Source organism: Pomacea canaliculata, linkage group LG13 (assembly GCF_003073045.1).
Source record: "Pomacea canaliculata isolate SZHN2017 linkage group LG13, ASM307304v1, whole genome shotgun sequence".
In the NCBI taxonomy this organism is placed as follows: Eukaryota; Metazoa; Mollusca; class Gastropoda; order Architaenioglossa; family Ampullariidae; genus Pomacea; species Pomacea canaliculata.
In genome coordinates, this window is record NC_037602.1 from 23,237,227 (window position 1) to 23,254,790 (window position 17,564).

The following is a 17,564-nucleotide window of genomic DNA, read 5'->3' on the forward strand; positions in this document are numbered from 1 at the left end:
GATATATTTTAGTTGAATGATACAAGAGTTTGTACTCTGTTAAACAAAATGTTTATAGTGTTATAGCACTCTTGATTGAAGACACAAATGGTGGTCAGCTTTATTTACCCTATATGCTCAATCATTTTGATACTATTGTTTTGCTTACTTTATTGATTAATGTTTGTACTAAATTGTGATTTAAAAACTCTTCATGACTTTCATATAGAATGTTTGCAAAATGTTAATATTCTTTTTTTTAAAATAGACAGAAATGTAAAATGTAATGACATTAATATGTCTTTTTCTGTTTTCAACTAATTTTTTATCTATATTTCTGTTTCTCTCATTTTAGCTTTTACTTGTTTGTGATCATTTGTATAATGTGGCAGCTGTTTGAGAGGCTTTTAAAGCATGTTCCTAAATATTACTTTTGTAGACTGAATGACATCATCATAAATGCCCATTGCTATAACAAATATAGTTCGGTTTCAGGACTAGCTATTGAAAAAAGTTTTGCGCTTTATTCAAACAGAACAGAAAACAAGGACAATAAATTTCATTTAAATGAAGTGCCTTGTCCTTCCTTTACCTGGGAAAGTGGATAGCTGAGCAGTTCAAGTACTTGTCTCAAACTTGAGAGGTACACTGACACACCTGTATAGTGTAGCAAGCTTCCCCCCAGTCAACCCAGCTGGCAGGAATGGGTACCTGACGTGTTAGATGTTGGGGAGGATAAGGCAGCACGGGAGAGGAGATGGGCAACCCCCACCCAACCCAGGTAAAGTTGGCTCCTGAAAAATGAAAAAGCGAGGCTTCAAACACCTCACACCTCAAAAGGTCAGATGACGACCATGACTGTTTCCCTTTCTTTACTTAATCTGGCAAATTCACTCAGCTTCCATGTATCAGCCATTGACTGTGAGTCTTTAATATTTTTTTTCCATATGTCAGAGTATTCTTTTTTTACTGTTAAATTTTTATTTTCAGCTTAAGGAAGCTTTGTTAAATGAATTTCTTTGTAGATAAAAGGAAAATAGTAGAAACTACTATCATTAACAAGGTGTTGGTTAGAGTTGTAGGTGCAGGGTGGAAATCTAAACAGATTATTTACTTGAAACAATTATCCGTTAGGAATTTTTTAAAACTTTAATAACGTATATTGAAAGTTAAGAAATTGATGCAGTAGAGGACAAGAAATAAATGCTTGAAGTGTCAGGAAAAAGTCGAGGAATTTCGGCACAGACCATGCACTCTTAGTTTGTGGTTTTGGTTTTGATAGGGACCAGACAACTTACAAATACTGATTTTTTTTGGTGAACAAATCAAGCAACAAATGATAAAATGAAATCATTCTTGTAATTCTAGTTTTACATTTTTGTATTTTTTAATGTTTTGTTTGATTTGTCAAATTTAATAAAAAATCCTATAACTTCATCACCAAAGTACTTGACATGTATGGTAACGTGGGTGTGCTCGATTGCGCAATTTAAACCTTGCAATAAATTTAGGGGAGGAAATCCGAGTGTCAGAGGCAGCAAGAGTATGTTGTGTACCGGACTTACTTCCCTTACATGCGCTTCTCTTTGAAACACGTGCTTACAGTCTGTCGGCAGGATAGAAAGAAAGTCTATTGTGTATGTTTCGCAAAATGATGAGTTAAGAGCAAATAAGCTTAAACTAATTACGTTTTTCTTCAGCTTGACAGTATACTTTGTAAATTAAGACAGTCCACCGTCCCCTCGTGCCTGTGATTGTAAACAGTATCATTTGATATCTGCATGAATGAAAGGATTTGACGTTTTCGCTTTTAGTGTATGTACGTAACATTATGCAAATACATAACTCACCCTGATGGCATGAGACATGTTTGATGGCAAATGGAAACATTTGTTGGGAATGCTGCGGTTTCCAATAATCCGCTTCATGTCCCTGTGGCAAACATTTTCGATTCTTATATTTCCAAAGGAGAATAAGGCTTAAGGCTTTTCTGTTTCTGAACGTTGCTTTATGAAATAACCTGTTGTCTACATGACTTTAGTAACAGAGTGTTTCATGCAAAAAGTACGGGAGAGAAGGGTGGGTTGGAAAGTGTGAATGCCCATTTGTGTCGACAGCATGTTAATAATAGTTTGAATGCCAATTTTTGTGTCGACAGCATGTTAATAATAGTTTGAATGCCCATTTGTGTCGATAGAATGTTTACAATGCCATCCTGAAAATCCATTGAGACACTCCCGAGGTGTAGATGACCGAACCGCTATAAAGGAAGCATGGAATCTCCCATAATAGAAAAAAAAAACCCAACTGCTGTCAAGGCTTGTAGAGGATATTAAGTCATTCATTAAAAACGGTTGTAGTGGATATTTAGTTACCCATTAACAAAGTACACATTAACAGTTCTACCGTTAAAGAATTTGTGACGCGTGTTCTCTTGTTGCTCGAGTGCAAAGGAAATCCGTCATCAGTGTGACTACTGGCTGATGTTGAGGGGTAGCTGAGGTGGGCCTTCCGATACTACACGACATGCCATCTCCACCCACCCACCAAACGTCTCCCTCCTTAGTGTGTATTGTTTATTTGTCCAGGCTTTCTCCGCGCGCGCGTGCAGGCTGATAGGATATATATGCAAGGGTGGACCATCTGATTGCTTGTTGGTTATTCTGTCGTCCACGTAACCTGCAAACGATATTTTCACGTTTGCCAGACCACATATTGTTCACAGATGACACGAGAAACGTGGAAGAGATGTTCATAAAATTAATCGGAAATGGTAATAGCATTAGGACAAATACAGACACACTGCATGCTTACATCCTACACTGTGCTCACATATACTCTTTCTCACAGACTGCATTTTTAAATATGCCCTCACCTATACTGCATGTTTACATATTATAGTCTTCCTCACACTGCACACTTACATATACTCACACTGTGTGCTTACATATACTTTCTCTCTTACGGACAAACATGCTGACACACTGCACACTGGGAAGGTACAGACTAACAGACTCAGGTCAAACAAGGACTGCACAGAGCAAGTAAAAACAAACAAGTGTCAGGGTATCTTTATTTCTAATTCTTGAAGTAACCATGAGAACAAACGTCCTTCACGCTCACTGACAGCGCATTGTACACAGACCAGTTGTAAACAGCCCATCGTAAACATACAACACTAGCAAGTAGTGTGATGCTCGTGAGGTACCTTCTTCACCAGACACATCATCAACTAGGTGTCCTGCAGGTTTGTACACAACGTTCATACCAAAACTGCCAGTCACATTGTCCACAGTTTGTTACCATTGAAATCCCTTTAGCTAGCGAACGACAGTGTGTATGTGTGTGTGTGTGCAATGCAGATATGCAAATGCAAACCAAACAGAAAACGCTCAGAAATCAAAGGTTAAGCCTTTGCAAAAGTTCACGAAAACGAGAACACACAGACGAGGAGAGCCGGCGATGTTTGTTGACTCAGACAACGGTAACGACCTTGCAGCCAACCGATCCACGGGCCTCGTTACCGCAAATTCGCGACTCAAATATATTTTCAAATCCCGGCCCCTGCTGCACGAGACATGTTAAGTCTTGAGTTATCCTCCTGCCTTATCTCGTTGTATTGAGCTATTCAGGAACTGTCTATGGTAGCCCAACGTTGGCACAAATCCAGGCTCGCAGTTTTCTCGATTAGAACCGGCTTTCTCTCTCTTTTTTTCTAAGCAAGAGAAAGTTTCTGAGATATTTCTAAAGCGTTCTAAAAAAAGAAGCTAGTCTCTGTTTTTAATGAGAGAGAGAGAGAAAAGAATCCCTCACAAAACAATACAGCCTTTCAGAATTCTCTTCACGTAGGCAGACAATTTGTTCACGTGATTTTTGGATGCAGTAAAAGAAGCAAGCATAAAAGTTGATAGCAATGATAATGACCTCGTTTAATTTGTTTTTAATTATCTTCTCGATAGGAAATATTACGCTTATAAAACATTTCTGTATATGATCTATTACAGTTATTTCTAGCCACACCTATGCTTTGTGTTCACGAATTATTATTTTATTGCTGTTGACACTACGGCGAGTGGACAAAATTCCAATCGTTACACTAATTTACGTGCTTGTGAGTGTGTTCAAACCAGATCAGGATATCGTTAAAGTTTACAGTTTTTATTCAGAAACAATCGTGTACCGCTAGCACGGGGGAAATAGTGCGAAACGGCGAATGTGATTTCTCTCTTACACACACACACATTCTTTCTTTCTCTCACACTTTCTCTCTTCCCTCGTTTCCGTGAGACGATGATTATGTCAAAAAAGAAAGCTGAACATCGTTATCTGTTGAAAAAAATCTTTCTCTTACTTTTAAAGAAAGCAGCCTCGAGTACAGAACAGTGAGAAGGCGTGGATTGCTTACACAAACTGGACCTGAGCGATCAGCGACTAACGAAGGGGTGCAGATAACCATGCAGACATACAGGCACCTGGGTTAAGTGAACACGCCACAGGTGGTTCTCCTCCAGCATCCCCATCAGAACCCTCTAGCAACAGATATCTCAGCTTCGTGCACTTTGTATAAGAGTCGTACTCTCAGTTCTCCAGCTCCGTCAGTAATTGGATTAATCTGAGGAATGCATTATCGTGCACGCGATAGCCATAGGTAGAAGGTAGGTCAGAGAAGTGGTCTCCTTCATGGATTTTTTAAAAAAGGAATTACTAAAGATTTTGATCTTCTTCTTAGTCACATCTCTATCTCTCTTTCACACACACAAACTCCCTGCCATCCTCCAGCTTCCGTCTGTCTGTCACACATCAGAAGCCGGGCGATAAAGGAGCAGAAGTGAATATAGCGATCAAATATTTAAGTGCCTCTTGCACCTAAATTTTCATGTAATAGTTTTTCTCCCCGTGACTTTTTTCAGATACTGAGCAGCGATTCCTTCTTCAACGGCTCCTCCAAGTGAGCGTGCGTATTATGTGATAATAATAATTACCATCCTTAATAACAACAATGATAATGTTTTTTAATGAATAGGCCTCCAAGTAGTCTGAGATAGTACTTTCATAGTATTGTACATTTTTTTTTTAAAAAAAAGGTCAGATAGTGGGAGATAATTTTCCACCAGACTTTCTTCATTGCTTAAATTAAGCTTAATTATTTGAGGGAGGGGTCGCCACTGTGTGTGAGAGGACGAATGATGGACTAAAACGCAAAAGCGGTGAAATGGAGATATGGGATGCTAGACACTGGTGCTGATGCAATAATATCATCAAACTGCACCTGCTGCAACACACCTACAGATCCGCATCCAGTGACGTGTTCCACTTGCTGCAGCACGCACAGATCAGCATCCAGTGACGTGTTGCGAGAGGTGAGATGAGGAGATTACCTTGTGCAGGTGAAGCAAGCAAGCACGGGTGTATGGCAGCTCCGGTGAGTTCAGCGTCAACAGACAAGGTGAAAGATATGACTATTAAATTATTTGCAAAAACAACTAATCACGAGAGCTATAAACATTTTCTTAAAAAAAAAAAAAAGAGGTGTGACCACGGACATTTAGAAATAAATCTTACCGCTCGTGTACTCACTGCATGTCAGGGTAAACGAGCGCTAACTCCATCTATGCCAAACCCTAACTCCACATACACGAGGCCTGACCATCAAACTCTATTTCTATGTAGAAGAGACTTGACTAGCAATGCCTATGTCATGTACATAAGTAAGACGAGGACAGGACCTGGCTAACAGGGACACAGAGACAAGAAAGCGATGCCAGGAGTATGAACCAGTGCCACCGACTCGCAGACTAATCCCATAGTTCAACACTTCGAGACACATGACTATTACTGACTTTTTCTCTTAAAAGAGACTGCAATACTACTCTCAGCTACAGTGTAAACTAACTTATATAATAATAATAATAATAATAATAATAATAAAACCACTTATGATTTATCTCCGTGGTCGGTTTCACTATGGAGGTTCACAAAGATGCAGTTTACATTCAGGACATTTCACTATAGTGCAGATCCCAATCCCCGATGAAATACATCTCTAAACTGAAACATTATCGTTGATAATTTGTTTTCGTCGTTCTACAAGCGTGACGTCACACGCCTCTGTTCCTCCTCTTTGTCGCTCACTCCATGTAGGGCATCTCACTCATCCGCTCACTCGCTAATGCACTACACTCACATCTGCGCATGTGTACAATGCACCACTGTTTGCATTCCCCTAGGATCATTATTATTGTTTTGTTTTTGTGGAGATGGGCATTAATGGAATTTTTGTGCTGGTCATTGCAAGGTGTCAACATTAATTCGCTTAATATGCACGCTGGGATAAGAGAAAAGGACTTCATGAACCTGACAATTCATGCATGCGCACTTCACAAACTTGTCGATAATCTACTTATTACATTAAAAAAAAATTAAAGACAGGCGTTAACAATTTCAGCAACCATCACACACGAGTATCTGCTTTATATACCCAAAGAAACAGTTTTGTCTTGTGGTTTCTCGTGGACTGAAGCTACCACATCCTGTTGAAATATCAACTAATGACTTTCTTAGTGGACGATGGAGAGACAGTAAAACAAAACACAATTTACTTTAAACATTTCTCTGCAACAAAATAACATTTTTCTATCAATCCAGATAAACAACATGATAATCCTTCTCACCCTGGGAATCCTTGCTTCTAAACAATTTGAGGACTGGGTCTCTGAAACAACTGATAGAGCAGTGAACTAAATACAAGTTGTACCTCATTATAATAAATTCATTACTTACAACTTCATTAATGATTATACTTGAACTGCTAGCTAGGATGACCGCAAGAATTACAACAACCATTAATAATGTTTTATATGATTTCTATCACGTCAACTGACGCCGTGTCTACCTGATGAATAAAATACACGAGGTCCGTAATGATCACACATCTAGCCACAACACTATGTTAACACCTAGCCACAGATGTCCATTGAATTTAGCCTCAGTTCTGCTGACTTCTACACACAGGTGTCTGTACACTTCACAACAGATGTCGGTGAACACCGAGTATAAGCTGTGTGTAAACATCCAACCACAACTCTGTATCAGAGGAGGGCAAGCAGTCTGCTACCTGAAGCTTTTGTTATATTAAAACCAGCTTTGCACCTGGGGAAGCAGGCGTACATCACATTACTACAGAGTGGCAAAGAAGGGTGGACACAGTAGCACACCTATAGAAGGATCTGGAACTTGGTGTCGATGACAATGCGCAGACAAGCTGGTATAGAGGCAATCGTGTTAGGATCTGTCGCCTTACAATATTTTCAGTTTGTTCCTCGCATATTCAAACCCGTTTGTAGACGAAACTGTGTGTGGATGTAATCAGAGAAACCCAGAATTGTAGCATACATCCATCTGTAGCCTCTGTCTGCTTTCTGTCTGGGTGCCACCAGTTAGGAATGTTTCATACCAGCAGTTCATCAATATCAGTTTATCTGTAAACCAGAAAGATGCCATCACTATTCTCAAACAACTTGCGATACATTAATTTCTCTTCGGTAATTCCTCTTAAAGCCCTCGCGATGGAATTTGTGGACGAAGCTTCTGTTCATTTTAAGCAGCTTTAAATGAGGACCACTTGTTTGTAAGTGCATACTGATTATATTCTTTTCCACATGATCGAGGTGGGGAATCTCACTTTTTTTTATTATTTCCATTCCATTGTAAAGATTAATGGCTACATGGAGAAGATATCTGAAGCGACAAGGTTTCACATCAGTTTGTTTGGAATTTTCTTTTTCACAAAGTCTGAGTCTCTATCGCAAAAGGTTTGAGCTCGAAGTAATGTGATGTAATCACACTCCAATACGAAGTGAACAATCCAGCACAAATCACAATATCCTTGAGAGTACAGACACCCGGATGAAGCTGCAGCATGGTACGACAGACGTGTTCCACCACAAACAAGTCTTCATGTCCGCAGACTAGAGGCTTCTGAACACCACGCACTTCTTTGCGGGACTACAGTGAACTGTCAACTTATACCACCGATCTTTTCGAATGTCCACATCTATCAACTGAAAACACATCTGAGGTAGCAATATATTCCAAGGAAAACCCCCGCTAAAGTTACGCCGTTGGGCAAAACAGAACTCTACAGATTGTGTCTTTCAGACTGGGGACGTGCTGTCCTGACCCCGCACGCGCCTGGACGCACCGGGTGGAGGGACAGCAGCAGGAAGAAGTTTCGCTTCAAGCGTCAGAAGTCGGTCGGCGAGCCCCTCCTGATGTCCGGGCCCCTCAGGTGGTGAGGACGCAGACCACACAGCACATCAGGACTAACCACAGCACCCTGGATGGTCGTCTGTCTGAGGATGACCCACCCAGTTCCGAAGTTGTCTCTGGAAAGTGAAAAGATATGATGAGTGTGAATTAATTAGTAATATTGGTTGAGTGGAAGAAACACACCAATCTTGTCAACATATTTTTGTTTTTGTTCACGTTGATGAGTTAAACAGAGATGCAAACTGAGGTTTTGAGTATATGTTGAGAAACAGCGGCCAAGGTGAGGGTGATAGTGATGGTGATAGTGATGGTGATGGTGAGGGCGAGGGTGAGGGTGAGGGGAGCTTGTGTGCAGCACTCACCGTCCGGTTCTTGCCGCTTGACGTTTCCCTTACTCGCTGTTCCGCCGTGAAGACAAAGAGAAACACAGTAAGACGCCAGTACTTCCATCACTTTACTTACTACATTCATTCTCTTAAAGAATAACCCGAGTCAAATATAAAATTAAGTTAAAAGTTTCTGGAATGCTATCTCTGTTATTAGCGTGTTACAAATCTGCCGGGTGAACTTTTATTTATTTATAAAACCAGGGTCCAACCAACCAAAGTTCTATTCACTGACGTCACTGAAGGCTTTAGCTACTTCGATAAAATCAGATATCTTCTGTATGAATGAAAGAATGAAACACCATTATCAGAATAATTAACTTAAATATTGACGCATATACATTATCTTGGTAATTATTAAATAAAAGAATTTTTTGGACTTAATTTTTACTTTTAACGGTGTGTACACGTGTGCTTACCTATACAATATATATATCTTTGATAATAAAAAGTGTGTGCGCGTGTTGGGGTGTGTGTGTGTGTTACAGAGTATGATACAGCTTACCAACAAGCACGGTAACCTTGAGACTGTCGATGGCGATCTCGGAGCTGCGGCAGATGTAGTTGCCGCTGTCGCGGAGGCGGCTGTGGTCGATGATGAGTTCCGAGATGAAGGCCTGCTGCTCCAGCGAGCGCAGCTTGGTGATGACCATCTTGCTGTCGCGCGTGGAGTCGATGCGGATGCCATCCTTGAACCAGTCCACGTCCTCCGGGATCTGCGCGCCGCCGGTTGCTTTGCAGACGAGGTGGATGGGGTTGCCCATCTCCACGTACTGCTTGCCTTTGACAGTAATGGCTGTTGCAGGGAGACAGAGACCAAGGGAGGTCATCGTGTGCGTTCCAAGAGGTTAGGACAAAGATCAAAGCAAGAAGAGTTTTAGACGGATATACGGTCAAGTAAGAGACTTTTCTGCAACACGACATGTTGAGCGGAAACACTTCAGAACTTTTTCGTACGTCAGTCTACTCATCAAAACGCCTTACCCTTAAGTGACACGCACCCAGGGTTTACCATGTTTATGTAATACCTACAGTTTATTAGACTAGCAGATAAAATGTCTGTCACGTTCACAGCATGGCTATTAAGTGTGAGCAAAAACACACGAAACCATTCCCGTGTAAACACTAACTCACAAACGACTCACCTAAGAGAGGGAAACAGAGAAAGGAAGAAAATTGTTATAAAATTTCTCTGATAAAGCATATGCAATGTGAACTTCATGTAGCAAATGTTCACTACTGCATAATAACTAAAACGTGAGATGTGCAAGTAAGCAAGCGACAAGAAGGGATGACAAGAACTTTTGAACACATATATATCTATATCTAAAAGTCAATAAACGGAGAGAAAACAGCTTATAATGACTACAAGAGCTTTTCTGTAATATATATATATGTCAACAGAGGGAGAGAAAATAATGATTACAAGAGCTGCTCTGTAAGACACACACATTTATATATATATATCTAAAGGGAGACAATGTATAATAATTACAGGAACTGTTCTGTTAGATATATATATCTGTGCACGTGTGCACGTGCGTGTGTGTGCGCGTCAGTAGAAGGAGAGGAAACAGCTTACAGTGATCGCATAAAGAGTTCCGGTTAAGAATTTACAACGACGAAAACGAACAGAAGAAACAGCAAGAGGTACAACGTTGATTTAAAATGAATTTTTTTCCCTGGAAATCAGGAAATTAATAATTATATAATTCGCATCAAACAGGGCTTTACCTGTGGGTGACGTAGCAAGAACATTCCCAAACTACAGAAGCAGACAGAAAACTGAGAAACGGCCAACACTGAGGGACATTTTTTCACCTACTAATAATACCAACATGTAGAAAGTCATATTAAGACAGCCTCGTCAGAGCACACGTCTTTCTCTCACACACACACACACGCACTGACTGAGCGTGACGCCCATGTCGTACTGCTAAACGGACTCGTTAATACCAATGGAGTTTAACTCCAACTCCAAGCTTTCAATGACTGCCGCTGCCAGACTCTCGCAGAAACCCTCGGGAAGACGAGGTGTGACAGGTGGGTCTGGGTGCGTGCAAGGAATCGTTTTACGCGTCCTTGACTTCCGGTGCTGCCATTGCTTTGATGTCTATATTGCTATCTTAGTGAACGCTCTCTAGGTTGTCTGAATGCCTTTGATATATCTAACGGGGGGTCTGAACTAGTCTCTTCGGTCTGAACTTGGTTTGGGTAGTGTAGAGTTAGGGAAAGCTACAAACCTCACCATTACAACTTTCTAAAACCGACACAAATCGGGTAGTAGCAGAGAGAGAGCCGTAATAGGGAGATCGACCAGTCTGCTTTCCACCAACCATGATTTAAAAAAAAAAACACTATAAATTCAAGTCCTTTTATTTAAATGTCGAAATAAAATTCAGTTTAAATTGCATTTTTTTGGAGATGGTCGTTTTCGTTTCGCTTGGTCATGCTTATTCTGCCATTGTCACGCTTGACAGATTTGTGGGGCAGCTAACTCTCCAAGTAAGAGCACTTAATCAAAACATATGTACCGTGGTAGACAAAGTTGCTCTATTTACAACATCGTTCCAAAGCTTAGGCTAAATAAGCACTTGTTTCCAAACTTGTAACCAAACGTCTGCTTAAACATTATATAAGAACTTTCAAACTAAAGATAACAACGGATTCTAAAAATAAATTAAGAGAAAATTCCATTTATGCGCCATTGTGCGAGATTTTAGCAGAACATTTGGATCACGTGTAGAGGGCGGTAATCCCGCGGTATGTAAAGGGCAGATCTGAGCACGTGACAACAGACGTCATAGTTGTAATGACGTAAAAAGACAAGTTTGACGTCAGGAGAGAAGCAGACGTGCAAAATGGAGTGGGAGGAAGCTAAGACTCACCATCATCACATCACAACATCCACACCACTCGGTTACAACTTAAAGGGCATTCTTCATCAAATATGAATAAACATTTAGCAACATGTTTACGTGATGGTCACATGCTTGCATTCGTTTCTCTGACAGATTTTACATTTGGCTGCCATCAATTATAAAAGGCGTGGGAAGCAGCTATTCGAGACTTCCTCGTACATGTCGATAACAGCAATTTAAGCGAAAATAAAAAAAAAATTCTTTTTAACTATTAAATAATAAAATCTGACCTTTAAATCCAACAAAGAAATAATTTAGAATATTTATGCTGGCACAGCAACAAAAACTGTTTTGTAAAATTGAGATGGCAAATGTGGGTTTATTGATTGAAAGAAGATTTTATTATTATTTAAAATAAACGACTTAAATAAAAAATAAAACCCATGGAACTGAGCTCCAAACCGTCTTAAAATGTCAAAATTTGAAACCCTTTCTCCACAGCATTATTTTTAACGGAGGCTATCACCGCGCCTGAAATGAAAGCCGCACTATCAGATTATTCATTAAGTTCAAAAAATTGCAAACGGAACAATAATTTTATGTGAGTGTTTTCTTCCATTGAAAGCTCTTGGACTAATGGTTTATTTTCCTCAGCAGCTTCCCCCTAGCGGGGGAGAGGACTGCCACTGTCACACATACAAAAGTGAAACAAATGGACAATGTGTGCAGACAGACTTCTGACAACAAGAAGTGGAAGTAGTGCAGACAAATGTGTTTACTTTATAGCCAATAAATATCCAGAAAAGATTACCTTCATCATCCGTAAAGCGCGATTACGATCAAAATTTGTATTATTGTTATTGTTGTTGTTATTGTTGTTGTTGTTATTATTATTATTATTATTATTATTATTATTATTATTATTATTATTAAGCACTCTTAGGTGTTCGAGAAATATTAGAGACACACAGAGATCAAAATAAACACATAAAAAGTTGAAATGAGTGCAGACGAATATGTCTTTAAGAAGTTGCCTACACAAACACACAGTTCTCTCTCCCTCACTACCGCACTCAGAAAGAACTAATGATCATTTTGGCGTTTCTGACAGCTTAAATAATGCTTAATGCACACACATATTCTCCAAAAAGGTCTGAGCTTGTCGGATTCCTGCAATGAGTCAGAATTAATGCACCAAAAACTCTCCGTTGAGAGCGCAATCACGCACGATGCACTGTGCCAGCCGCCCTCAGACTAATTCCGTTAGCAAAAAAATGTGAGGATATACAATACCTGGTTGAGGAGGACCTGAAACATAAAAAAAAACTTCATCAACCTACATGTAAAGCATCTCAAGAATCGTTATACTGTCTATTAAAAACTGACCAAAAAATTATTCTGATAAAAAAAGCAGCATAGGAGCAGTCTTCATGTGCGTGTTTGTGTGTGTGTACGTGGTGTGCTGATGGTAAAAGCATCGTTTCCTGACTTACTTGTGCTGACAGACTCGGCGTCCGAGACTTCTAGGGTCACGTGACGGACGTACTTCTCCTTGTCCGTGATCTGACACTCGTATACGCCGCCATCCTCCTTCGCCACGTCCATCAGCAGCAGGTCCCAGTGCGAAATGTATCCGGGCTCCTTGTGGTGCTCCACCATCACCTTCTTGTTGCGCACCCACGTCGACTCGCCCACCGTCAGGAAGTGGCTGTCCTTGGCGCCCACGCGCCTCCACGCCACCTGTAATCGGAATCACCTCTAGGGATGACATGATGACATTATTTTATTTCACCATCAGTCACTTCTTGTCTTTTTGTTCATTTGATTTCTTTAATTTTGTGATTTCCTAACAGCAGTCTAAAAGTCTAAAAGTATCTGCTTTGAGGACAATTGTGTACAGTTGTCGTTGCGTGTGGACAGCCTGATTGTCAAAGTCAAAACTCTACAAATAAATATTCGCTGTAAATCTGGATTATCAACAAGCTGATGTTAATGGCCACGTCAATAGACAATAAATGTTGACAGTGTTGTGTTACTGACAGTCATATTGCTGACAAGGGGAGGTCATTGACGGCGTGACCTGTGCCTGAGTAATCTGCTTCTTGACATTAACTATCCTCCAGATTTGGCATGAACTATCCTCCAGTCTGACATGCGAACAACCTCAGTGAACACCATTTTGTCCCTCACAGAGCTGTTAAAACTGACATCGTCTTGAAGAAAACCTCTTATCCTCTAGCCGGTCAGCGATTACGGCCCCTTTCCCATGGCTTTTACGTTAAGTACCTCTTGTTTCCACTTAAAAGTGCTTGGAACAGAGCAGAGGGGAGACAACTGAACACTAACACCACGTCATCCAGAACTACGTTGCGAGGAGGATAATTAGAGGATGTCTTTTCTTGTGGGAGTTATGTCCGCTTGTTTACCTAACATCATGAGGGAAAAAAATTAGCATTCTCAGGTAAACATTAAAGAGCTATATATAGATGAGGAATTAATTAAACGGGTGGAAGTATCAAGATCGTATGAAGACACAATTGACTTACGTCAGCGAGAGTCGGTCCCCTAGTCACGAGGCCATCACGTGACCGACAGGTATGCCGCAGACACCCGTATTGCGCGGTTCCCTCGCTTTTAGCCAATAGTTTAATTTTCTTGACATGCGCAGTGGTTTACCTAGTCACTGCACAGGCGCCGCCAGTCAAGTATAATGACTTTAATCCTGGCACATCAAAGGCTGCGGCAACTGCGTAGCCAGATGAGGGAGTCCTGTAAACAAGATGTTTTTGCGAGAGCGCGTGCACGCGTCTGTTGCACTCCTCACTCTTCACCCGGTCTTTGTAGTTTTTTCCCCGCGAGCATCCCTAACGTTGCAACAGGAATGACCTAGAAAACCAACCAGGTTTTTGCCAACCATTTAAAAAAAAAAACAACCCTCCTTTGAGTTCTGAACCCATGCCCTATCTACAGATGAAGGTAAAATATAACCGTTGCAAAAGCTTCATCAACCTGTCACAAGAGATAGCTCACAGAAATCTCAGAATACAAAAGTAATAATAAAAATTATAGTATTTTCATCCACCCGAACAAAAACCATCAAGGTAAGACATCAGTGAACTATATCGACACTCAGAATTCTGAACATACTTTTGCTTTAAAAAAAAGGTTTTGCCGAGTTTGCCATGGCGCGCTTCAAGCTGTGAGCTTTCAGTCTCGGTGGATACAAAAACTGAGTGTCAAAGTAAGATAACAGAAAATACAGACAGAAAGAATTCTGGAAAAAAGCAATGGAGCCTGGATACAAAAGAAGAAATGTATTTGTGATTTTCTATTGCAGTTCAGTGCCCAGTGATGATGATGGGACAAGATGGCGCCAGCTAAAGACGATGAAAAGCTGGTTGGCTGTGTGTCTGTTAGCTTTCGTGAAATCTTAGGACATATCTACGAATGTACCCTCATGTTATGCCAAGATTCTGCTTTTTCTTCTTTAATGAAAGGAGTCACACAAATAGTTCTTCGCTCCCACCTTTATGCATCTACCTGTTGTCGACACCAAGTTTGAGAAGATGTGTTGTTATTGTAGAATCAGCCTCAGCAATATACACTGGTCTGTAGTATCATCAAGCTGACTGTTCAATCCCTGGTTTTCCGCAGATTGTGATCACACAGCACTTTTATGTCCACTTATGATCAGCTGAGAGTTAATTACTTAGAATTAATTTATAACTTCAAGTGATAGAAAATCACGAAATATTACGAATTTAGATACAATGAAAGTCCAAGGATATAATTAATTTTGTGCTGATTTTAGTTTCATGACTTAATAGCAATGAACTTTATAAAAAAATTAAATCCTTGGAGGAAATCATAGAATATTTCTCCAAGCACAAAACTGGGTGCTCTAATTCCAAGATTCCTAGAAATTGTGAAAAATCCAAAGAAAATAGCGCACAATAAATTAGTTAAAAAAAATCGTCACTGTTTATCAGTAGCTATGGTAGCCTGTCATTTCCCAAGCACCCCTGCTCCACGAAATGTCAGAGATTTAATGTACAGGATAAGCCGCAGACTTTCGGTTTTTGGCAGGCGCCCTGAGTCCACCCGCCTCCTGCGACAAATATTTGCTCGTCGTCAACTCAAACCCAGACTGTGTCTTGCAAACTGTCACATCTGTGCTGGCTTCAGCAGCTAATCTGCGTCTAGAAGCTTCCACAGAGAAGTTGAGGGAATGTCTCATAGTTCTTGGCGCTTTTGGGGACTGTACGATACAGTGGGGAAAAAGAAAGAAAGACGAAAAGCTGAGAATAACGAGATAATAGATGATGATGATAAAAGATTCAGAGACGTTAATAATAAACACTGTGACTTATCATGATTCATTATGTAGAGTGAAAGTACTCATTGGCTTCTCTACACCACTACACTCTACACATTACAAAATAACGGTTGTCCACCGTCACACCTGCAGCTTTTACCTTGGACATATGAGGACTACACTGCGGGTATCATTACTACCTCACGTGGTCTGTGATCGTCTTACCTGTCAGAATTACCTGTTCACTGAGGTTTCTTCAAATTTATCATATTGGGTTAAAGTCGTTGTCTGTGTGAAGGAAATTTTTATGACATGCAGCTGGCGCTGTTTTGTTGATGCGACATGTGAACATGTGTGTGATGTGTGTAAAACGTGTGTGACCTTTTGTAGAACATGTCTGTGACACGTGTAAAACGTGTGTGACCTTTCTAGAACGTGTGTCAGGTGTGTACAACACGACTGAGGTCTCGCAATAAAGAATTACTCTCAAAATAAAGAATTACTGTTTGACAAAATTTGGAAATTTTTTACCTGACGGTAAGATAGTCAAATTATATTTTGTTCACTTTTAGGAGCATTTTTGTGACTTCAATGCAGTTTCTCATGTCGTTCCTGGCGTATTGTAACCTAGTCCCACGTCACTGACTAGGAGAAAGCTAACTCTCGCAGATTCTCGTTTAAAAGTTCTTCCTCACCGTGACCTCACCGTGACCTCACCGTAAATATAAGGTGGAAATAATTTGAGGAAGCCAGAAAGAGCTCAGACATCTCCAAAGTCTAAGATGGGGTCGATGCCTCACCCCTGTCTTTACGACTGGCAGCTCAGTGATGTGTTAAGCGGCTACATCATTAATAACACAGTCACGTGACGCGAAGGACTGGAAGGTAGTCTCGCCAGCTTCCGCTTCTCTTTAGCAAAACAACAAACAACAACCACAGGGACCCTCAGCGCTCCCTCCTCCCCTGCCTGCCCCACTGCACTGCAGGTCGCGAAGCTGCTGCAAAGATCTGATTGGAGCAGCAGTTGTGATCGGAAATCGATTGCAGATTGGGGCTCAAGTCCAGGGTGGATGGAATTAATGACTGGATGAGGATGTTTCAAGTGACGCGATGCACCCAATTAGACGGCCCAGCATCCCATGGCCAGAACCTGTAGGGTTAATTTAACCACGTCTGAGTGAAAATCGTTAGGCAGGGAGGGAATTCATGGAGAAGAGAGGAGGGAGGGAAGATGTACAGGTCAGAAAAGTCACGCGACATCGTGTTGAACACACGAGGCCATAACTCGTGACACCAAACACCAACGACTTGGGAGGGTGGCCTTCTCGGGTATGTGTACGTGTGGCTGCAGCTTCCATACAGCTGCAGGAGATTGCAGGATGCTGACACTGCCAGACTATCAAAACCATCCGTAAAATTCCTCGTCACCACAGCTCTGGCGGAAACTGTCTGCTCTTCGCCACCCCTTCCTCCGACCCACCCCAAACATTCTTCAACAAAGTCAGAAAGATGGATATTTATCAGTTATCATCGTTCCTTACTGTAATTTCATATTATATACTACATCAATTATATTGTCTATGTGGATGTTAGCTTCCGGTTGACTTGCTAAGTCTAATTTCACGTCCGGATATACAGACAACACGCTTCATTATCACCGAGTTTGCAAGTTGTCAGCTCTCGTGCCAGAAAAGGTACAAACAGTTCTGAGAGTTCCTGCCAACGGTCTGCTGTCCTGTCTGTCTAGTTCCAGCG

The 17,564-nt window shown here is 40.9% G+C and overlaps 1 protein-coding gene across 1 annotated transcript in view; it reads right to left on the reverse strand.

The window, feature by feature from the left end:
• Positions 1-6,445: 6,445 nt before the first annotated feature.
• Positions 6,446-17,564, reverse strand: part of LOC112554054 (zwei Ig domain protein zig-8-like) — a 65,823-nt gene continuing 54,704 nt past the window's right edge. Inside the window, exons 4-8 of the mRNA XM_025221636.1 lie at positions 12,988-13,234; positions 12,788-12,802; positions 9,139-9,429; positions 8,610-8,645; positions 6,446-8,363 (exon numbers count right to left, since the gene is read on the reverse strand). Of these exons, the coding sequence (XP_025077421.1) occupies positions 8,263-8,363; positions 8,610-8,645; positions 9,139-9,429; positions 12,788-12,802; positions 12,988-13,234 (690 nt within the window). The 3' untranslated portion in view covers positions 6,446-8,262. The remainder of the gene's footprint in view (positions 8,364-8,609; positions 8,646-9,138; positions 9,430-12,787; positions 12,803-12,987; positions 13,235-17,564) is intronic.